Source organism: Cyrtonyx montezumae, unplaced genomic scaffold (genome assembly GCF_038088225.1).
Source record: "Cyrtonyx montezumae isolate F1298 unplaced genomic scaffold, pur_monq_1.0 scaffold_13, whole genome shotgun sequence".
Classification (NCBI taxonomy): domain Eukaryota; kingdom Metazoa; phylum Chordata; class Aves; order Galliformes; family Odontophoridae; genus Cyrtonyx; species Cyrtonyx montezumae.
Genome location: NW_027071859.1, coordinates 4,259,061 through 4,277,466, shown reverse-complemented (window position 1 = coordinate 4,277,466; position 18,406 = coordinate 4,259,061). Strand labels below are relative to the sequence as shown.

The window sequence follows — 18,406 nt, the reverse complement described above, 5'->3', positions numbered from 1 at the left end:
GTTCTCTTTTTAGTATTTAATGCATCTAGGCAGAGGGCAGAGAATACTGTAAAAATGTAAAATATAAATGTTAAGGAAATTAATTATTTTATCTAGCTAAGATCTTTGAAACAACATTGGAGGATGACTCGAGGAGCCTGAAAACATTATTTTCTTTCAAGCCCTATTCACCTCTGAAAGTTTAATACTAATTTTAATATATTGAAAGCCTCACCATTTGAAATGATAACTACATCATACATCATGTATGTCATTCACTCTTTAAATGAAGGCAGCCATCAGGACCAGGGCAGGGTTAGTTTATTTGATCTTGCATGATGTTTCCTAATTTTCCTGACTGTTTGCCCATCTCAGATGGCTATAGATCATGTTGGGAATACAAGCTATAGCTAACAAGGTTGAAGCCCTGTGTGGCACTGGCCATATTACTCCCCCTCTGGAGCCTTTGACAGTCCCCTTCTAGAAGCCCCTCTCTTGACTTGCGTGGCACGGGGCATTCAATCTCCCTAAATGTAAATGATTGTCTTCACAGGACCTCTTGCATCAACTGCAGATAACCCAGTGTCCCGCCATCAATGGCTCTTGATAAATGTTTGATGCCAGCTGGGATTAGAACTGTGTTGTGCCTCTCTGCTAATCAAAAATAACTGCTTTCAGGGAATTTGCAAGGCAGTCCTGTGTTTTCATTTTGAGCTGTTTTATTCCACACCAGATTCTGTACTACAGGGAGAAATATAATACACATAGTGAGAAAATCTCTTGGCGTTCTCCCTGGAAAGTGTTTTGTGGAAAGAAACCTGTATTGTCCGTTCAGACATTTTTTAATACGTTCTACCAGTGCTGGCAATGGCTCTTAGAAGGGTGTGATTAGGAAATGAACATGAAAAAGACTGAGAATATTCTGTTGTGGATCTTTATATTTTAATTGGGGCTTTGAGGGCACTGTTCCAGGTTCTACATAAAGTCTTGATTGTACAATAATTATAAACCTATGATATCACAAGGACTTGAATGTTCTTTATGGTGCGGGCATGAGATGAAAGAGAAGTACATTGGGATGTAAGGAGTATTTTATTCAGAAGTTTGGAAATGGAGCAGTTCTTAGCCATCTTGTTGCAAAGGGAGCAAAGGGAGCTTCAGCTGTTGTCTTGCACAGAAACTCCTCTGTGTGCACCATCAGTGCCATCCTTATTGCACTTTTCCACATGCATTGTACTCCTTAAAACTGAATATCAGTCTTTATTTATCTTTTATGCAAATAATTTGTATAGTAGTTCTGTCTTATGCCCTTCCTCAGTATAATTTACTCTGCAGGTCAAGGTAGACATCTCTCTGCTTCCATAGCCTAGAATGTTTCCAAAGCCCTCCTCACTCTGTTGTGAACGGATGTGGTGCTACAATTTGTTGTATAAATACTCATTTTAGGTAGCAGATTGCTGGTTGAATTGGGTGCATACGTGCAGGTTTTTGGTAGCGTAGTCTCTGTGAGGCCATTGACTCCAGCTGCTTCCACCAGCCACCATAGGGCACAGCCAAGTCCGTCAGTGAAGCTGGCGGCTCCTCTTGTGAGTGTACAGGTAATGAAGGGCTAATGAAGGCCTAATGAGTGCTATACCTGTGACAGTCAGTGTTGATGTGTGGTGCCCTACATTCATATGTTACCTCGGTTTCAGCTGACTTGTCTTAACCACAACACTGGAATTCAGCTCCACTTTATGTCCTGGGATCTGTGGAGTGCCGTGCTTTCAAAAAATAGGCTCAAGAGGCTGTGGAGTCCCAGTTATTGGTGAGCGGTTCAGGAGAGCTTTGATAAATCAGACTTCAGGTGTCAACAGAACTCTAAGTAAAAACGGTTATGTATATTCTATTACATTTTTATTTATTTACTTTTTTCTTCTAGATAAACATCATGTCAATGGAAACAGAATGGTAGAACCTTTCCCAGAGGGAACGCAAATGGCTATATTTGGTAAGATATCAGCTTTAGAATTAAAACTTTAAGATGTTTGGTACTAAATCTCTTATTTTCAGCCCAATTTCAGAATCTAGACAGCCATCGGCATTTTCTAATCACTACAGTCAGGTGGAGCCACTACTCATTTTCAGAGATGCCCATTCTCCAAATACTAAAAGCATTTTACTGAGTTATGCAAACAATATTTAATTTCCTGTTTTGTTTCATACAGATTCACAAATAGTAGGTTTTTATGTATACCAAGTCCTGTCAGACTTTTCACTAGTTTGAACAAAACTCTGAAGATGATGTGTGACTTTCCAGACCTTATGTTGTGCACAGAACTCAGACAGTTGGATAGAAAGCCATATCTCCTTTACTTGCAGATGTGTTACCATTTGTACGACCCCAAACCAAACCTGCTGCCTTGTACTTTGTGATTCTTCCTGTTGAGAGACAGCAGAGCTGGAAAGGTGGACAGTTGTAGATGAGGTGTTGAGTTACACTGAATTTTGCTATCTGTGAATATGTCATTCTTTGAACTCTTTTGAAGAATGTGAAATTTGTATTTCTCTGAAGAAATGAGGAATTGCTTGCAGGAGAAACAGACATCCCAAAATATGTCAGAATCACTAGGTTTTTTTTTTAAACTAAGATATGGACTTCACCTAAATCTGGGAATAGTCAGAATGTGCTAATCTTAGTCTTTAAGAATGAGCTTATGGAATTTACTTGGGAAGAGAACGGTGGATTCCTATGACATTTATTCTTTAAGGTTTCTGATATAGAAAATGAAAAAAATTCCTAAATCTGTTTTGAGCCTTATGATTGGGTTGTTTAGAAAGGATATAATTCTTTACTATGTTCTGCGGGATGGCACAAAGTCACCTTAGGAAATTTATTGCGCTCAATAAATATTTATCCATCTGTGATGTTGAAGTAAATCTTGATATTCCTTTATACACTTGCTACATCATCTAGCCTGATGGAGCCATGAATTACATTTAGTACAGGTCGGGTATATAAAGCATTCCTCACTGGTTTTGACCTAAGCCCATTGTAATAGAATATTGTCAGACAACGTATAACAACAACTGGAGGATATATGTAAAACTGGAGGATGTACCCATGAAAAGAGGAAAGCAGTGCTATATATATTGTCCGATGTGATGGAGCAAAAAGAATAAAAGCAACCTATAGGTATGTAACCAGAGGTACAGTGTGTTGGCACTAGCAGGCAATTTTACACCTGTGGGTAGTGATTCCAAGACAGATACTAAAATGAATTTCACATACTTTTGGGTAATTGAACAAAATTTATTAACAACAGTGACAAAAATGTTCAACACTGAAATGAACTACCAAAGAAAAAGAACTTAAAAAAGACTTTATATCGATATTTCAGAAACTTGAGCCCTGCCCAGAATTTCTTATATAATTACAATTTATTAGTCTGTCTAGAATGAATTGATGATCTTAATCTGTTTTCAAACAACTGAGGTATGCCCGAATTTGAAATTTTTCGCAATCCTGTGCGTATTCAAAGGTCTAAGTTAGCCATAGGCACTAATTTATCACCCTGAAATTGTATTTTCAATCGATTATTGGGTGCTAATGTTGCTGTAGTTACCATGGTTTAGCAAGAGAAATGGTTTGTGGGTTTCACCATTCAATTATCATCATGAGTTCTTCAAGTTCTCTTTGGTTTTCCTGTGATTCAGTAGCATCTTTCTGCCAGTGTCTCCTTGTCCCCTAAGTCCCCAGATGTCTAAAATTCTGGGAGTGGTGGAATGAGAGATTGATAGTTTACTTGGAAATAATGAAAAATGATCTGATGTTACCTTTTGAGTTCTAAGGTTAAGATGGATGCAGAGATACTCCTATGAAGGTAAAAGTCAGAGTTCTGCTACAGCGTGATATTGATGTAGTCTTCACTATTTAGATTTATAAAACTCTTCCTTTGTTTCCTCTTTGATGAGTAGATCAGTTTTTCAGTGTTTATGGAGGTCTGGGGCATGAGTGTTGTTACTGACTGTATCACTTACTTGATTGTACACAATTTGTACAATTTCATAGGAAGTGGTACTCTACCTATGGAATTTCCTTGGAAGAGCTCCAAATCTTATTAAGTATCCTCATTTTAATCCTTCTTGAAGAAATCTTTTGTATTGCTATCAAGCTTGATAGCTTCCATCATTTTTACACTGCCCTAGATTTTGCACAAAAGTGTGATTGCAAATGCTGGGATAGGTGGTGAAAACTCATGCTGCTGCCATCTGTGCTGTGAATAAGTAGAAAACCTACGTGTTCCTAGGTTTACTATTAGACCTGAAATATAATGATATACAAACATGACTCTGATGATAATTGTTGTCATTTGTTGGCATTGGCATCACGTTCTGATACGTGGTATGGAAAAAGGATGCTGCAGTTTGTTTTTGCTACCTCCAAAGCGGCGATGTTTTCTGGCCCCATGTGAACGGGAATGAAAGGAAGCACTCAAAGAAAAATACTAGGTTAGTAAATCTTCTCCTCAGATTGTTACTAATCCTACCTGTGTGTGCTCCCCTTAACAGCAAGTTCTCTGCATTTTAGGTCTCTGTAAGCCAAGGGAAAAAACAGAGCAAAACAGAGCTTGTCACTGTTTAGGAGTAGTGTCTCTGACTCCACCTTAGCAAGAGAGTGCCTCTAAAATCTCTTTGGCAGAAACATCCTTTAATCCTTTAATTGTGGTTGCACAGGGACAAGTCTGAAGCAGCAGTCACTGGGAACAGATCCCTTTCCTTAAAAAATGGAAGATGGTAAATAACCTTACGATTAACCTCGCTACTTGCAGTGAATATTCCCACTACTTGTATAGTTTGAAATTCACCAGTAAAACTAAACTATAAAATGCAGTACTGGGTTGTACGTGCTAATCTTTTTACCTGCTAGTAAGATGCAGTCAGATTGCATTCCACAGCTCCATCTTCTGCAGACCTCCTTAGAGATGCTCCTACTAGTGCTGTGCCATTTACTTTATGGTAAAACTTCACGTTTGATGGGGGTGAATGTACACAGGGAGCTGTTGTCGCTGCTTTCCCTTTTATAACAGAACCTCATAGATTTCAACAGTCTATTTAAATGATCTTGAGCTTCTCGGGTTGTTTGGCATCACTCAGCTGCCTAGGACACGCTTATTGTTGGTTAGAATAAAGACACGTGTCCTTGTAGAGACAAGGATGAAATGGTAGATTTGAAGGATGAGGGGTGAGCCTTTAATGGAAATATTTTAAGGCTAACCATCCAATGACCTCTTAATCCAGTTTCCAGACAATAATGAAGCACTAAGAGCGCAGGAGGTACACAGATGCTGCACAAGGTCTCACTGGAAACACTGCAGAATTCTCTATCAAAATCACTTTGTCCCTTGAAGTGAAGAGGGGAGTGTGTTCAAAACTTCAGCTGCTGAAACAGATGTAATGCTGAGTATAGGTTATTTGAGTTTTCTCATGCTAAAATAGAAGACATTCAGTAAAAACATGCCAGAAATTTTTCCTGAAGTGTAATTCTAATGGCCGCAGGTATTTTCAGTTTGTTTTTTATTTATTTTTTAATTATACCTTTTGTGACTGTTTTTGACCAAAAAACAAAAGAAAAGAGAAAACATGAACATGGATTAGGGGGTTGAAAATGTGTGGAACAGGAGTAATTCAAGGTCTGAGATCGACTTCTGGATAGAAGTGATGATAAAGGTGCTTCAAAGCTGCAGAACATACTCTCAATAAATGTAGTAGTTCCATCAGTGCCATTGAAATCCTTTGTGTATTTTAAACTCATATTTAAATGCACTGCTGACTCAGAAACATTTCAGGTCAGAGTTTCTGAATTTTAATGCTTCATATATGATAACTTGTTTCACTGAAATGGAGCGTTGTATGTCACAGAGTCTTATTTACCTTTTCTAAAACCTGGCAAGAATTAGTTGTAGTTATTTGTAGTTATTACACTTTTTAAATACAGGACCACATTATGTTGTATTTGCTTGACATGTACTGGCTAGTAATAGGGTAATTGGTTTCTTAATGTAAACAAAATATAGACAGAAGTAGGATGTTAAGTAACTGATAAGATCTAATTACAGACATTTCTGAATTGGCAGACACATCCAAGCTTGTTCACCTTCTGCTCTGCACTTAATAGACAGCAGCATGTTCCAGTAATTCTGTGTAGCCATATTAGTTTGGTATTTTGCCTGATTTTTTATGTCCTATTGAGATTCAGATGTACCCTCTGTGTTCCCACAATTCCCACTGCTTCCAAAGGTTATTAAAAAGCAAAAAGAAGATTACACCAAGGTTCTCCAATTTACCATCCAGTTTCTCAGCCTTTGTGTACAGCCTATGAGTATGGAATAGTCCAGCCCCTGCATGGCTCAGGCTGAGCTCTGTGAGCAGGACCTGCTCCTGTCTGGTTCAGCCCTTCCTAATGAAGGCTTCATCAGGGCAACTTTTCAACTCAAGGAAGACCATTTCCAACTGGATGCAATGAGGCATTTCCCCTTTTCTGACAGTGCAGAATGTTTTGGCTACTCCTTTCAGCTGAAAGTCACAGGACGTTTAATTAAAATCCTGAGCATGTATTTGGCAACCCCTGCAGAGAATTCTATAGCATAAGTCATTACGTGGTCCCTTAATTGCAACATTTCTAAAAGATCAGAGCCGAATTCCCAGTGTATTGGGTCTTCACACTTAAGGGAAATACTTAGAACCTATGATTAACTTTTCAATGTCATATTAGTGTGCACCAGCCCGTTCACTTTGTGGCACTGAAGGTCATGGTTAGTGGGCATGGTGGGGATGAGTTGGGATTGGACTGGATGATCTGAGGTCTTCTCCAACCTTAATGATTCTGTGATTTTATACTAGCCTTTGTAATCCCAACTGAAAGAATAGGCTGGCGTCAAGTTTTCGTACTCTTTAGATCTGATGGACATCTGGGAAATCTTGACCAATTAGGGAATCATTTTTGTGTGTTGTTTTAAAAGGTGACTGTGAAATACATTTTTTCAATGTGATTATTATCAGCAAGTTAATACAGTGACCTATGACAGTTGACCACTGGGATGACCACCTTTAAGATGTATTTAAGATGTATTTATCCATGATGACTGTGTATAAGTTTCCTTTCTTAGTTCTTGAAGCTGCCACTGGTGGACTTTCAGATAGTAGTGTGTTAAGAAGTCCTTTACTCTGACTCAGCTTTGAATTACTCTGGTTTTATAATTAGCTCTGTTCTTTTCACCACAAAAAGGAAATCAGAGGAAAAAGTTTGGACCCCAAGAGAGAAACACCTTTGTTTTAGATAGCTAGAAAAGATCAAACAGATTTTCTCTGTTGCTCAGAAGAGGAAAAAAACTTTAAACCATGCTACACGTCAGAAGATATTATATCTCCATCTGAAGAGAACATAAGACTTCATGATGTGGAAACAGGTGTGTGTGCTGTGACCCAAATTGTAGGAGAAACATGTACGGCAGTGTTACCAGATGTTACTGGGATCAGACTGTGGAAGAACTGAGAGCCGGAGGGAACATCTTCCAGAAGGATTCATGTTTCTCATGCTAACTCTCTTCCACATCCTGGACAACTAAAGGAAGTGTGTTTTCTTTAATACACAGTATGTGTATTAGAGAAATATATCACTATTTCCCATTTTCTTTTTTTTTTTTAATCCTCCATATACTGACTTATAGCCTCTTTTTAGTGCCTCTTCCAGAGAACTGAAACACAGCCCAGTTCCCTGCCTCCACCATCTGGTCCTGGCTCACCCTTGTTGCCACTGGTGCTGAAACATCCTGCTCATAGCCTTGCCAAGAGGTTAGTGCTCTGTTTGCTGGTCAAACCTTCAGGAGTTGGGTCAGCAGGAAGCAATTGCCAGGGAACATCTTTTATGTAGAATTTAGTACTCTAACCAGGAAGACCTACCGTGATAAACACATAAATGAAGGCAGTTCCAAGACCCTTTGAAAATAAAATCTTCATTATATGTTCTGTTTTCCTATGGTACATGACTTAAGTTATTCATTAAATAATGGTGATCTGATTTGGTTGCATTGTGCATCACAATTGCAGAGCACTACATGAGACAGACTCACATAGATATAAAATAGTACAAGTCTGCTTGGTCTTCCCAAGGACATTGCCAGACATATATAAGCACTAATAAGGAACAATAAAGTATGCCTAATGCAAAGTGAAAGCTGTCCTTGATCAGCATAACCCTTCATAACATTCTTGTATTTCAAAGGATCCACATCTCTTTCTTTTTGCTTCTGAAAACAAAAGTAATGTGGCCTTCGAACACAATATCTGTCCTTCTGCATCAGGGACTTGTTTATGTTAATTTAGCTTTCTTGAGGTAATGAAGAATTCAGCTTTGTGTGGATTTCCACTTAGAGTATGTACTGCACATTAGTGCAGATCCAGAGGCTCTTAAAAGTAAATCAGTTTGCAGCTTTTCAGTCCACATTATTCACCTTAAAACAGCCATTTAATTACTGTTTTTTTGTGACTTTCTCACTTAGTGAGAAAGTTTCTTAGTTTACATGATTCTGGGGATAGGGCTCACTGATTTCCAGTGGCAGGAACTGACTCTAATGTGTTTTATTTTCTCTTAAAAAGCCAGCACAGAGCACCTAGATTACTTTAGCAGTGCAAAAGCATTGCAGAGAGGTAATTACTTGCCAATGATAAATAGGGATATATCAGTGACTGGGATGAACATATGCTTGGCATCATTCTGAGTTGGTTTAAGTTTGAAATAGAAGTAAATTATCTTGTTAATGACTAGAGGCTGCCCTCATAGATTTATGCTGCTTTGTGGGAGATATATATATGTGTGTGTGTGTGTGTATGTGCTGGGATTTACACACATACACATTTGCAATACAAATTTATTCTTAGATTCCCGTTAATAAAGCACAGAGCATGGTGACATGACATAAAACATACAGAATCACGATGTTTTGTTCTATTCAGCCATGAAAAATGGGATGCTAATTGTCTGTAGTTACAACAGCAGAGAAAAAAAAAACATCTAAGGAGGTTTTTGGAGGCATAACATTGTGTTGTTTTGATAATTTTAGACATCCTCTGACATTCACAAAGTATTTTCAGCTCAACTTACCGATTGCAGTGGATTTATCCTTGCAACAGTACGTCACAGACTGACAGTTTAAGAACTGGGGATAATGAGACAGGGCAATTAAGGTTCTATATTAAAACAAAAGAAAGGAAGAAAGGAAAGGGAGGGAAGGAGAAAAGAAGGAAAGCAAACAAGAAAGGAAAGAAATGAAAGGAAGAAAAAAAGGAAATGAAAAAGGAAAGGAGAAAGAAAAGGAAAAAGGAAAGGAAAAAGGAAGGGAAAGGATAAGAATTACAGGGTTACTTGGAATGGAAAAATTTAGTGTCAGTTTTCTGATTTTCAAGAGCTTTTTTTCTTTTAATGAGGTTATTGGTGATCTAAAAAAATATGTCACTGCGTATCTCACTTAAAAAACTGAGATGGAAAAACTCTCACATAATTTTAAAATTCTTGCTTAGAAACGCTCTGAAGCTCAGGGGAATCAATCGGAATCTTTACGGGTCATCAGCCTGGAATTAATCTCAATAAACTTTAGGCATCTAATCCAAAGTTGTCTTCAAGAATTCCTCCCTGGTCAGAGAAGACACATTTGGAGGTCAGTTCACAACAGTTCCTGCCTTAGAAAGGAATGAATCACCTTTTGTATTCTGTCAAAAGCTTTCTAGCTTCGTCTAGGGAGAATTCATTCATTTCCATAAATGTGTTGCAGATATTTTATGCCACATGAAGTGTCTTAGGGCATTTGAGAAGTCCACAGAGTATTGCAACAAGTCTCAGGAGATCCGTGTTCTTTTGAGCTAGCAGATGAAAGCCAGGTAGATGGAATTATCATAGAATCATTGAACCATTAAGGTTGGAGAAGACCAGTAGGATCCTCAAGTCTGACCCCACACCATCCCACCATGCCCACTGACCACATCCCTCGGTGCCTCATCTCCATCATTTTGGAACACCTCCAGGGACAGTGACCCCACCACCTCCCTGGGCAGCTGTGCCACTGCATCACCACTCTTTCTGAGCATAAATTGTCCATAAAATCCAACCTGATATCAGGAACATCCAAAATGACATTAGAAACCTAAGCTTAGGGATTCTATAGCAGATAAATATGCCTGTATGTAAATGTAAGATGTCAAGTGTCTGTAAGTGGGATAGGTGCCTGATCTTCTGTTACAGCCCTTGGAAGTCTTGTCAGCAGGGCAGAAAAAGTTCCCCAGGTTGGGGAACTGTGAACTGAAGCATAGAAACCTTTATTTCCAGTGTTAGAGGTTAGTGGAGAAGAATTGCTTCTAATTCTTGCGTATTTCCCTCAGAGTCCCTTATCTCTCAGTATTTGTCAGCCCCATAAGAAGACATTAAGGAACCTTTCAAGGTCATCTGTTCCCGCCTCCCTGAAGTGAACCAGGACACCCACAGCTCCATCCGTGCTCAGAGCCCCATCCAGCCTCACCTTGGTGTGTGCAGGGATGGGGCACCACCATTTCTCTTGGCAACCAGTGCAAACCCCACCCTTAGTGCAAAAAATTTATTCCTTATGTTCAATCTAAATCTCTTCTTTTTGAGTTCGAAGCCATTCTCCCTTGTCCTATCCCAACAGACTCTGCTGAAGAGTCTATCCCCTTCTTTCTTACAGCCTTCCTTTAGGTATGAATTTGCTCTTATGTTTAGGCTAATGACCACACTATTAAGATTACTTTCAACGACAGACTGTGCTAGCTAGTACTGGCTCTCTGTCTATTCTGGACAACACACAAAAGTGTGTTGTCTTCAGAAGAGAATAAAGATTCACTGCTTATAGGGTCAAACAGAATCTTGTTCCATGTTTTTCTTCTAGAATACCACCTGGCTTTGCTCTCTGCTTGGCATACATGCCATAAAAAACAAAAAAGCAACCAGAAAGCAAGGTATGAAAACAACCCCTCTCCAAAACTCATCAACATCTTAAAAAAAAGGAAATAATACGAGCAATTTTTCAAATAAGAGAAGATGCACTAATCACAAAAAAAATTCTGATTTGATTTGAACTGTAAGTAATTTTGAAACAGCCGTAGTTATTTGTTTGTGAGCCAGGAAAAACAGCATGCAATATGTCAGGCTTTGCGATAAAATTTATTGGTGTGTCATTGGCTTAAATCCAACACTGTGCTTATAAATAATATAATCCTAGTGTGACACATTTCTGCTTGAACCTTGACTGAAAATTATTGAGAATCACGTTATGAATTATGTAGAAGCAGTCACGCATTCAAGTCAAAAGGATGTAACTCGAGCGAAATGTTGAAATGGATTTGTAATTAGGTACACTATCTAAAGATGCAGAGTTGCAGAAAGGGCAGGGTGTCTTTCTGTGTACCCAAAGGTATAACATGAAGCCTTGCTGGTAGACTGAGCCTAACGGTCATGCAGCCTTTATTGACTCGTTTTTCTAGGATGTGAAGTCACCTATGTCTCTCCTGTGCTATTGGCACCATCTTTGGTGTCCTATTTTTTGCTAGCTCAGTGTGACCCAAGGCTCCAGACAAACCCTTGGCAGTACCTATATACAGTCCGTCAGCACAGCAGGGTAGGAGTAACTAAGAGCAATTCAGTAAAATGCATCTGACAAGCCAAGAGAGGACAAGTTCAGTGTTTTAAGAGTTAGAATGGCTGTACTCAGAATCTTCTGTGACAGGTAGAGTGAATTTCAATTGCTTTACTTTGTAGAGACCTATGAAACCAGAAAATTTGACTGTGCATATTCCAGGACATACTTTAGATGTAAAAGGCCTTGTTTTTCAGTAGCGAGCATGATCCCTCTTCAATTTATTGCATAGCATGCTGTTTGGCCATGGTTAGCTGTAGTTATTCCTAATCCACTGCAGAAATTCACAACCGGGTCCTTCTGTTCTGTTCATCCTCTACGTGTACTGCTTTGTTCCTGGGCTCTCTTAGAACCATTAAGGCTAGAAAAGATTACTAACATCACCCAGTCCAACCTGAACCCACCTGACCGTACCCACTGACCTCATCCCTCAGTGCCACATCTCCACAGTAATGGAGTTATGGAACACCTCCAGGGATGGTGACCCTGCCATGTCCCTGGGCAGCTGTGCACTGCATCACCACTCTTGTTTCCTTGTCCTGGATGATGTCTTCTGCATCCTTTTTTTGTTCTTTTACCTGCATTCTTGTGATAAGGTCACCAATTCCTTTGTGCACGTGACAGGACCAAAATTTGTCTTTATGGAAGGTATCTTTATACAGTAAGTTTTTAAATCTTCAGTTTAAATATTGACAGTTGCCTCATTTAAAAACTAATATTAATCCCCTCCAGTTGTTTGTTACAGACTACAGTCATTTTTGCTTTACAATGCTGTAGACCAAACCCAAGAGTAAAGCAAAGATATCTGTAGCCTTGAGCAGTACAGTTGCTTCAACAGACGTATTGATTGTGCACAAATAATTTTCCTCTAATTCAAGGTACCGACTTAGTGCATTAGCATGGATCCAAAATGTTTTGGAGCATGTACTGAAGCTTACAGAAGTGAGACCTAAGGCTCGATGGGTCTTTCAGATCTCAACCAGTTGCATTCTCTCTGGCTGCAGCCTGCTGTGAGTCTGGGACTGATGCTGAGGGCTCCATCAGAATGGTTTTGTCTCCAGATTCCCTACGTGAATGCCACTTTATGGAAGAAGATAATGTTGATGCTTAGTATTTACACAATTCTCCTTGTCAGTGTATGCTGTCGTGAAATGAAAAAGGAAAGGAAAAGAGAATGAAACAACAACAAAAAAGAGTGGTGGGAAATCTGAAGCATATTCTATACAAGGAACCAACTGAGTACACTAGGACTACTCATACTACTAGGTATGAGGGAAACCTGCAAAATGATGATAGTTATAGGGAGTGTAAAAGAGAGTTGATTGTGCAGAATGTCTTCCCTTGTAAGAAGCAGGAGCTGTTAAAGATGGAAGTAGGAACAGCTTTTAAATGAATCAGAGATGGTGGAATAAAATGGTAGAGTTGATCTCTGTGCCAAAGGATTTTCTGTGTCTGAAAGATTTCTCACATGAAGCCAGGAGAAATCATGGGATGATAGATCCAGTGAGAGATATTCGAACCACAGGAAGCACAGGGAATCCTGCATATATCTGAAACCAGGGCAGCAGTAATGGTAATGGTGACTATTGTGTCTATTCATCCTTTCCTTATCCTTCCTGAGTTCTTGCAGTTGTCCAGTGCTGGAGACAGACTATGGGGTGAGATGTATCCATGGCATATCATGAACTGGATGTCACATGTCTTGTATACCATGTGTGCTATATTATCTATCATATCACATCAGCTGTCTTTTGGTTATTAAGGCTGTAAGGAGTCTCATAGTGAGAACCTGTTTACTGTTTGGAAGGTACAGGAGTCATCATTGAAAACAGTGTTGAAAATCATGCAGTCCACAGATGCAGTCCACAGCTGTCATCAGCTCCCTGCTGAGAAATATTTGTGATGAGAATAAATGGATCCACGTGATTCTTTTCTGCTGGACAGTAATGTTTGGGAAGTTTTCTTAACTGAAGTTCATTCTAGTAACCTCACAACTTCAGTAATCTGAAGTTGTATACCAAGAGGAACAACAAAAACCCTGAAAATATAGTTTTTCCTGGTTCTCCCCAGAGGAAGCAAAATGACTGATTGCACAGTGGATGCAATGAAATAGATGGCAGCTCCTTCTGGATGCATGTCTGGCTTGGCACAGACCAGGATGCTGTTTGTGCCCCATGCTGCGGTACCGAGTTATCCAAGCCTAGCTGGGTAGCTGCAGTTATCCAGCTTCATTTGTGCAGGGTTCTCTGATTTATATGAGCTCATTGACTTCTGCTTCACTGTTCTTGCTGTTCTTGCTTCAGGCTGGACCATCACAGAATGAGAATCACAGAATATCCTGAGCTGGAAGGGACACATAAGGATCAACGAGTCTTAAGTCATAAGTGACGTGCATTTCTTTGTAAACTGGATTTTCTTTTAGTTCCTGATTCAAAGCCTGGGAAGAAAGAGCAAAATTCTACTGCATGTAAAAATAATCCTATCTTCATTTATTCATAGAGTTCCACTAAAATGGCCACATCCCACTTCATGATAGAGATGAACACCTCCATCTTGATTGGCTGCTGGCAGCTATCATGATGTCTCTTTATCAAGTAGTGTATCATAGAATAGTTTAAGTTGGAAGGGACCCTTCAAGGCCATCTGTCCCATTCCCTGCAATCCACAGCTCCATCAGTGCTTAGAGCCCCATCCAACCTGACCTTGGCTGTCTGCAGGGACATCCCCTGCCTCTCTCCCCTAATTGTAAAAAAACCTTTATCCTTTATCCAACCTTAATCTTCCCTCTTGCAGGTTAGGCCAAGAACAGGCCAAGGATTCACTCTTCCTGATGACAGTTCCTTTCCAAAGCCATCAGGGCAGTGTAGACACTCTGCCTCAGTAGCTTTGATAGTTACTTTATTTTTTCAACAATGGCATGGCATGTTTTTTTGGCAATGAGTGCACGTCAGGTACTGCATAAATGGTAAATGACTCACCGCATATCTATTTAGCCTCTGTCTGTTCCTCTGGATATAAATTAGTTTTGCTGTAACAATCTTCTCTGGTATTTTTTTGAGTAATTGTCTTTTGTGGAGTGTATAGGAAAGAGGTATTCTCTTTTGCAAGTGAGAAGGTACCAAAATTTTATTGGCCACTAACAGATGAGAAAATAAGTCCTGGAAATCCTGCAGTTCCATGAAGGACAGCTGTGGTTCAAAATAGATTAATTGTAATGATCTTTTAGGTACACTCAGAAGACATTTATTAGTTTAGGCTCCTATAGGAAAAGGATTAAGGGTGTGATTCTATGCAGTTGGGGAGAGGAGGAATAAAGGGCTGTTTGTTGAACTGGCTTGTTATTTGGATGTAATTATTTATTGCTCCTGAGCAATTATAGATTGTAAGTTTAAAGAATTGTCAGGGTGCCTACAGCTTTCTGCTGTTATTTAAAGTCTAGGGATATAGATAAAATAAGTAATATGACATTACTTTTTTTTCCTGATTGTGTCTATGGCAGTTAAATTAACTTAGCAATGGTTATCAAAGAGGAAAAGAAAAATCAAGAATTCTGTTCTTTGCAGTAAGCAGTCTTTGTAAACAAGTTATTATTTTCTGCATTATAGCTCTGAAAGTGATTCTTATTTTGCCCGTAACAAGATGTTTGTGGTGCTTTGCTTTTATTGTAGCAGAATATATTTTGTTTTGCCTCTGTGTATTCCAAACTCCCTAAGGTTGCAGAGAGATTACAGAGATTTTCACAAGACAAGGATAAGACTTCTCTATTATTGCAGAGATGAGTTTATATGAAAGATACAGTTTCAAGAGAATCAAACGGATTACACAGCCTTGATGACATCTCTTATTTTATGTGTACATCAAGTTCTACTTGAGTAGCAGAGCACTAAAGTGTGTCAAATGACCGAGGATGATCTAAAATGAATCTCTAGTGCAAAGTGCTGGAATGCACAGAGCAAAGGAAGATCACAAAATGATTTGAAAGCCCCAAATCAATGACTGAACTAAAGATGTGATGCTTTGCAATGAAGCAAATAATCAGGTTGATGATAGGACCGTGTAGCTGTATCTCAATCTCTTTCACATATTATTGTGCCAGGGGTTCCTTTCATTGCTAACAGACTTTTTAAAGGTAATATATTAATAAACTGCTCCCTTCTTCAAAGTAGGTAGAAAAGTAGCTAGACTGAATTAATCTGGGCACAAACTGGCATAATTTATTAACTCCATCCTTGGATATTGTTTTCTATTAATTCAGATGAAGATTTTGCTTCATTTTTGGACACATTAGAGATGGGCAAATAGCTTATGATGCACATACATCACGCTTGTGTTGAGCCTCTGATTTATTTTGTGAGGGACATTTCAAGGAGTATATAGTCAATACAGTCAGAATTTTGGCCATAAACACTGTTATTCTTTTTATCTATCACAAATTCCTTTCTGTTCTTGAGCACTTCAGGTATCACCTTTGTGGCCAAGAAAGAATGGGTCCCTGCAATACTTTATAAGATTTCCCTTTGATCAATTATATCTGGAAGACCTGCAATGCTATTTTAGATATTTTGCATTTAGGACTGCCTGTAGTTACTCTGTGAGTAGCACTTCTTTTCTGCAGATCTTAAACATTTTTCGTGCAGTATTGCTTTATACTTGATTCAGTTCAAGTGAAAGTGATGCTCAGTTGTTCCAGTCCATGAGCCATCACTCAGTTTTATTCCCAAATTCCCACTGAAGAACATTAAAGAAATACATATTTACTGGTTTGGTTTCCAGTGCCTGAATTGTACAGTTTGTGATGGTGCTCCTTCATGTTTATGGAATGGCTCTGTAATAGAAAGCTGCTGAAGAGGTTGCTGGCTTGTTCTGCGTTTGTGCCCAGAACTTAGCACAAGAGAAATCAAATCTGTGACAAAGGCTTTTCTGTGCTGTGGTGTTAAAAGCAGCAATGCCATGAATGGTAGAAAAGGAGCCTTGGAGAGAAGGTGTTTTATGGTCTGCACTTGGGCTTGAATTCATGAAAATTTCTTCTCATCCCATTTTTGCCATATCTTCATGTTGGAATAGGATGGAATCAATGTCTAGTACAACACCAAGAAAACAGAATTAGTTCCATTTCATGAATGAAAATCAATCAAAGAACAAGGTAACTTTGTGTGTGATGGTAATCTTCAAGAGTGAGACATTGAACTGTTGGTTTTTTGGATGAATCGTCTATTACTGTTAAACATATTTAAATTCTTTTGCCCCTTGCCTAATCTTGGCAGCCTGTCCTCAGCCTGACAGATACCAAGATCACCACTTGGTTCAGCTCGTTAAAGCAGTCATCATGCTCAGACACATTTTCTGTACTTTCGGAGGCGTCTCTTAATTTTGTCTTATTTTCCACATTATTGTGTTACAGGTATCTTCTGCCATGGAAAGATGGATTAGATGAAAGCTGTTATATTTTATCTAAAACAAGCTTTACAGAGGAATATAAATCAACAGAAATAAGGCAAGAAAAACGTAGAAAAAACATAGTATTTCTATCAACCAGAAGTCACAACATGAAAAAGAATTATTTGAAACAAAGACCTGTTAGTTGGGATCCTTTGGTATTTTTCCAAAAGGGATTCTTTGCTTTGCTTTGGGATCCCTCATACCTCAGTTGGAGAGTACTTAAAGTAATAATTCATAAATTACGGTTCATGCGAGGCTTAATTATTGTGTGCAAAATGCTTTGATGTCTTTTGATGAAAGGAGCTAAATGCATGAGAATTAGTCTTTAAGTATTTGCTTTCTAGAGGAGAGAGGAAGTATGGCTCCCCAGATCCAAACGGCTGCTGCCAGGCTTCCTCCTATGGCACATTCCCACACTGTGTCCTTTTGGGAGCTGGGAAGTAGAGCCTGTGAACTGTACGTGTATATTTGTGCTGATGAATCCTGCACATCTTCCAGCTCCTTTTAACTTTTCTCTCCTAATTAAGAATTAAGGGAATGCTGAGTGTGATTAATGCACAACGAATGGTTGCAGAACAGCCACTAGGAGCAAGGCTGGTAGTCCAGCAATGCAGAAAAGGGCAGTGCCACAGAAGTGCTTCCATTTCTTCACTCTCTGAAGATCTACTTCTCATCCTGTTCACCTTTAGAAGCAGTTTACACTGCCAGTATTCATTATTTAGACCTGAGATGAGCTTCCTGAAAGGTTCTCTCAAAGGTCAGGAAGTTTGGTCAGTGCTGCTTTCTCACATTCCCTTCCCAGCTTGTGATGCTTTCGGATGAGTGTATAAATGGTTATATGAGTGGTCCATAGCTTCCAGTTTCTGGAAATCAGAAAAAAAGAAGTTTTCCAGCAGAGGATTGTGATGATGGAGTTTTCTTACTATCCGGACTCAGCAGAGGGGAATTTTGTTAACTTTCAGGATAACATTGGTTTAACTATTCCAGTTTATTGCATGGGGAAAGAATACTAAGGCAGCAAGTTAAGGCCATATTTGAGAGTATTTTAGGACACTGAGATGTGTATTTCTCTGCTCTCTGCTGGTTAAGATCAAAACTGCATTTGAATAGGAATATCTGAAACCTCTCCTGCTGTAACATTGAACTTCGTGGCAGCCATGGTTTATGTCTTATATCCTTGATATCAGCTTCAAATTTCTTAAAATCTTGATTTTATGTTACTTTGAACTTGTAACGTGCTTTTATGATGGGTTGCATAACTACATTTTAAGAACTGGTTTTTATCTTTCTCTCCATCTAGCACTTTT

At 39.0% G+C, this 18,406-nt stretch overlaps 1 protein-coding gene across 2 annotated transcripts in view; it reads left to right on the top strand.

The window, feature by feature from the left end:
• The window catches only part of MSRA (methionine sulfoxide reductase A), a 265,726-nt gene that overhangs the window by 96,329 nt on the left and 150,991 nt on the right, over positions 1–18,406 (top strand). For both annotated transcript variants that reach the window (XM_065730528.1, XM_065730529.1), the window contains one exon: positions 1,901–1,969. In XM_065730528.1, coding sequence (XP_065586600.1) covers positions 1,901–1,969 — 69 coding nt within the window. The remainder of the gene's footprint in view (positions 1–1,900; positions 1,970–18,406) is intronic.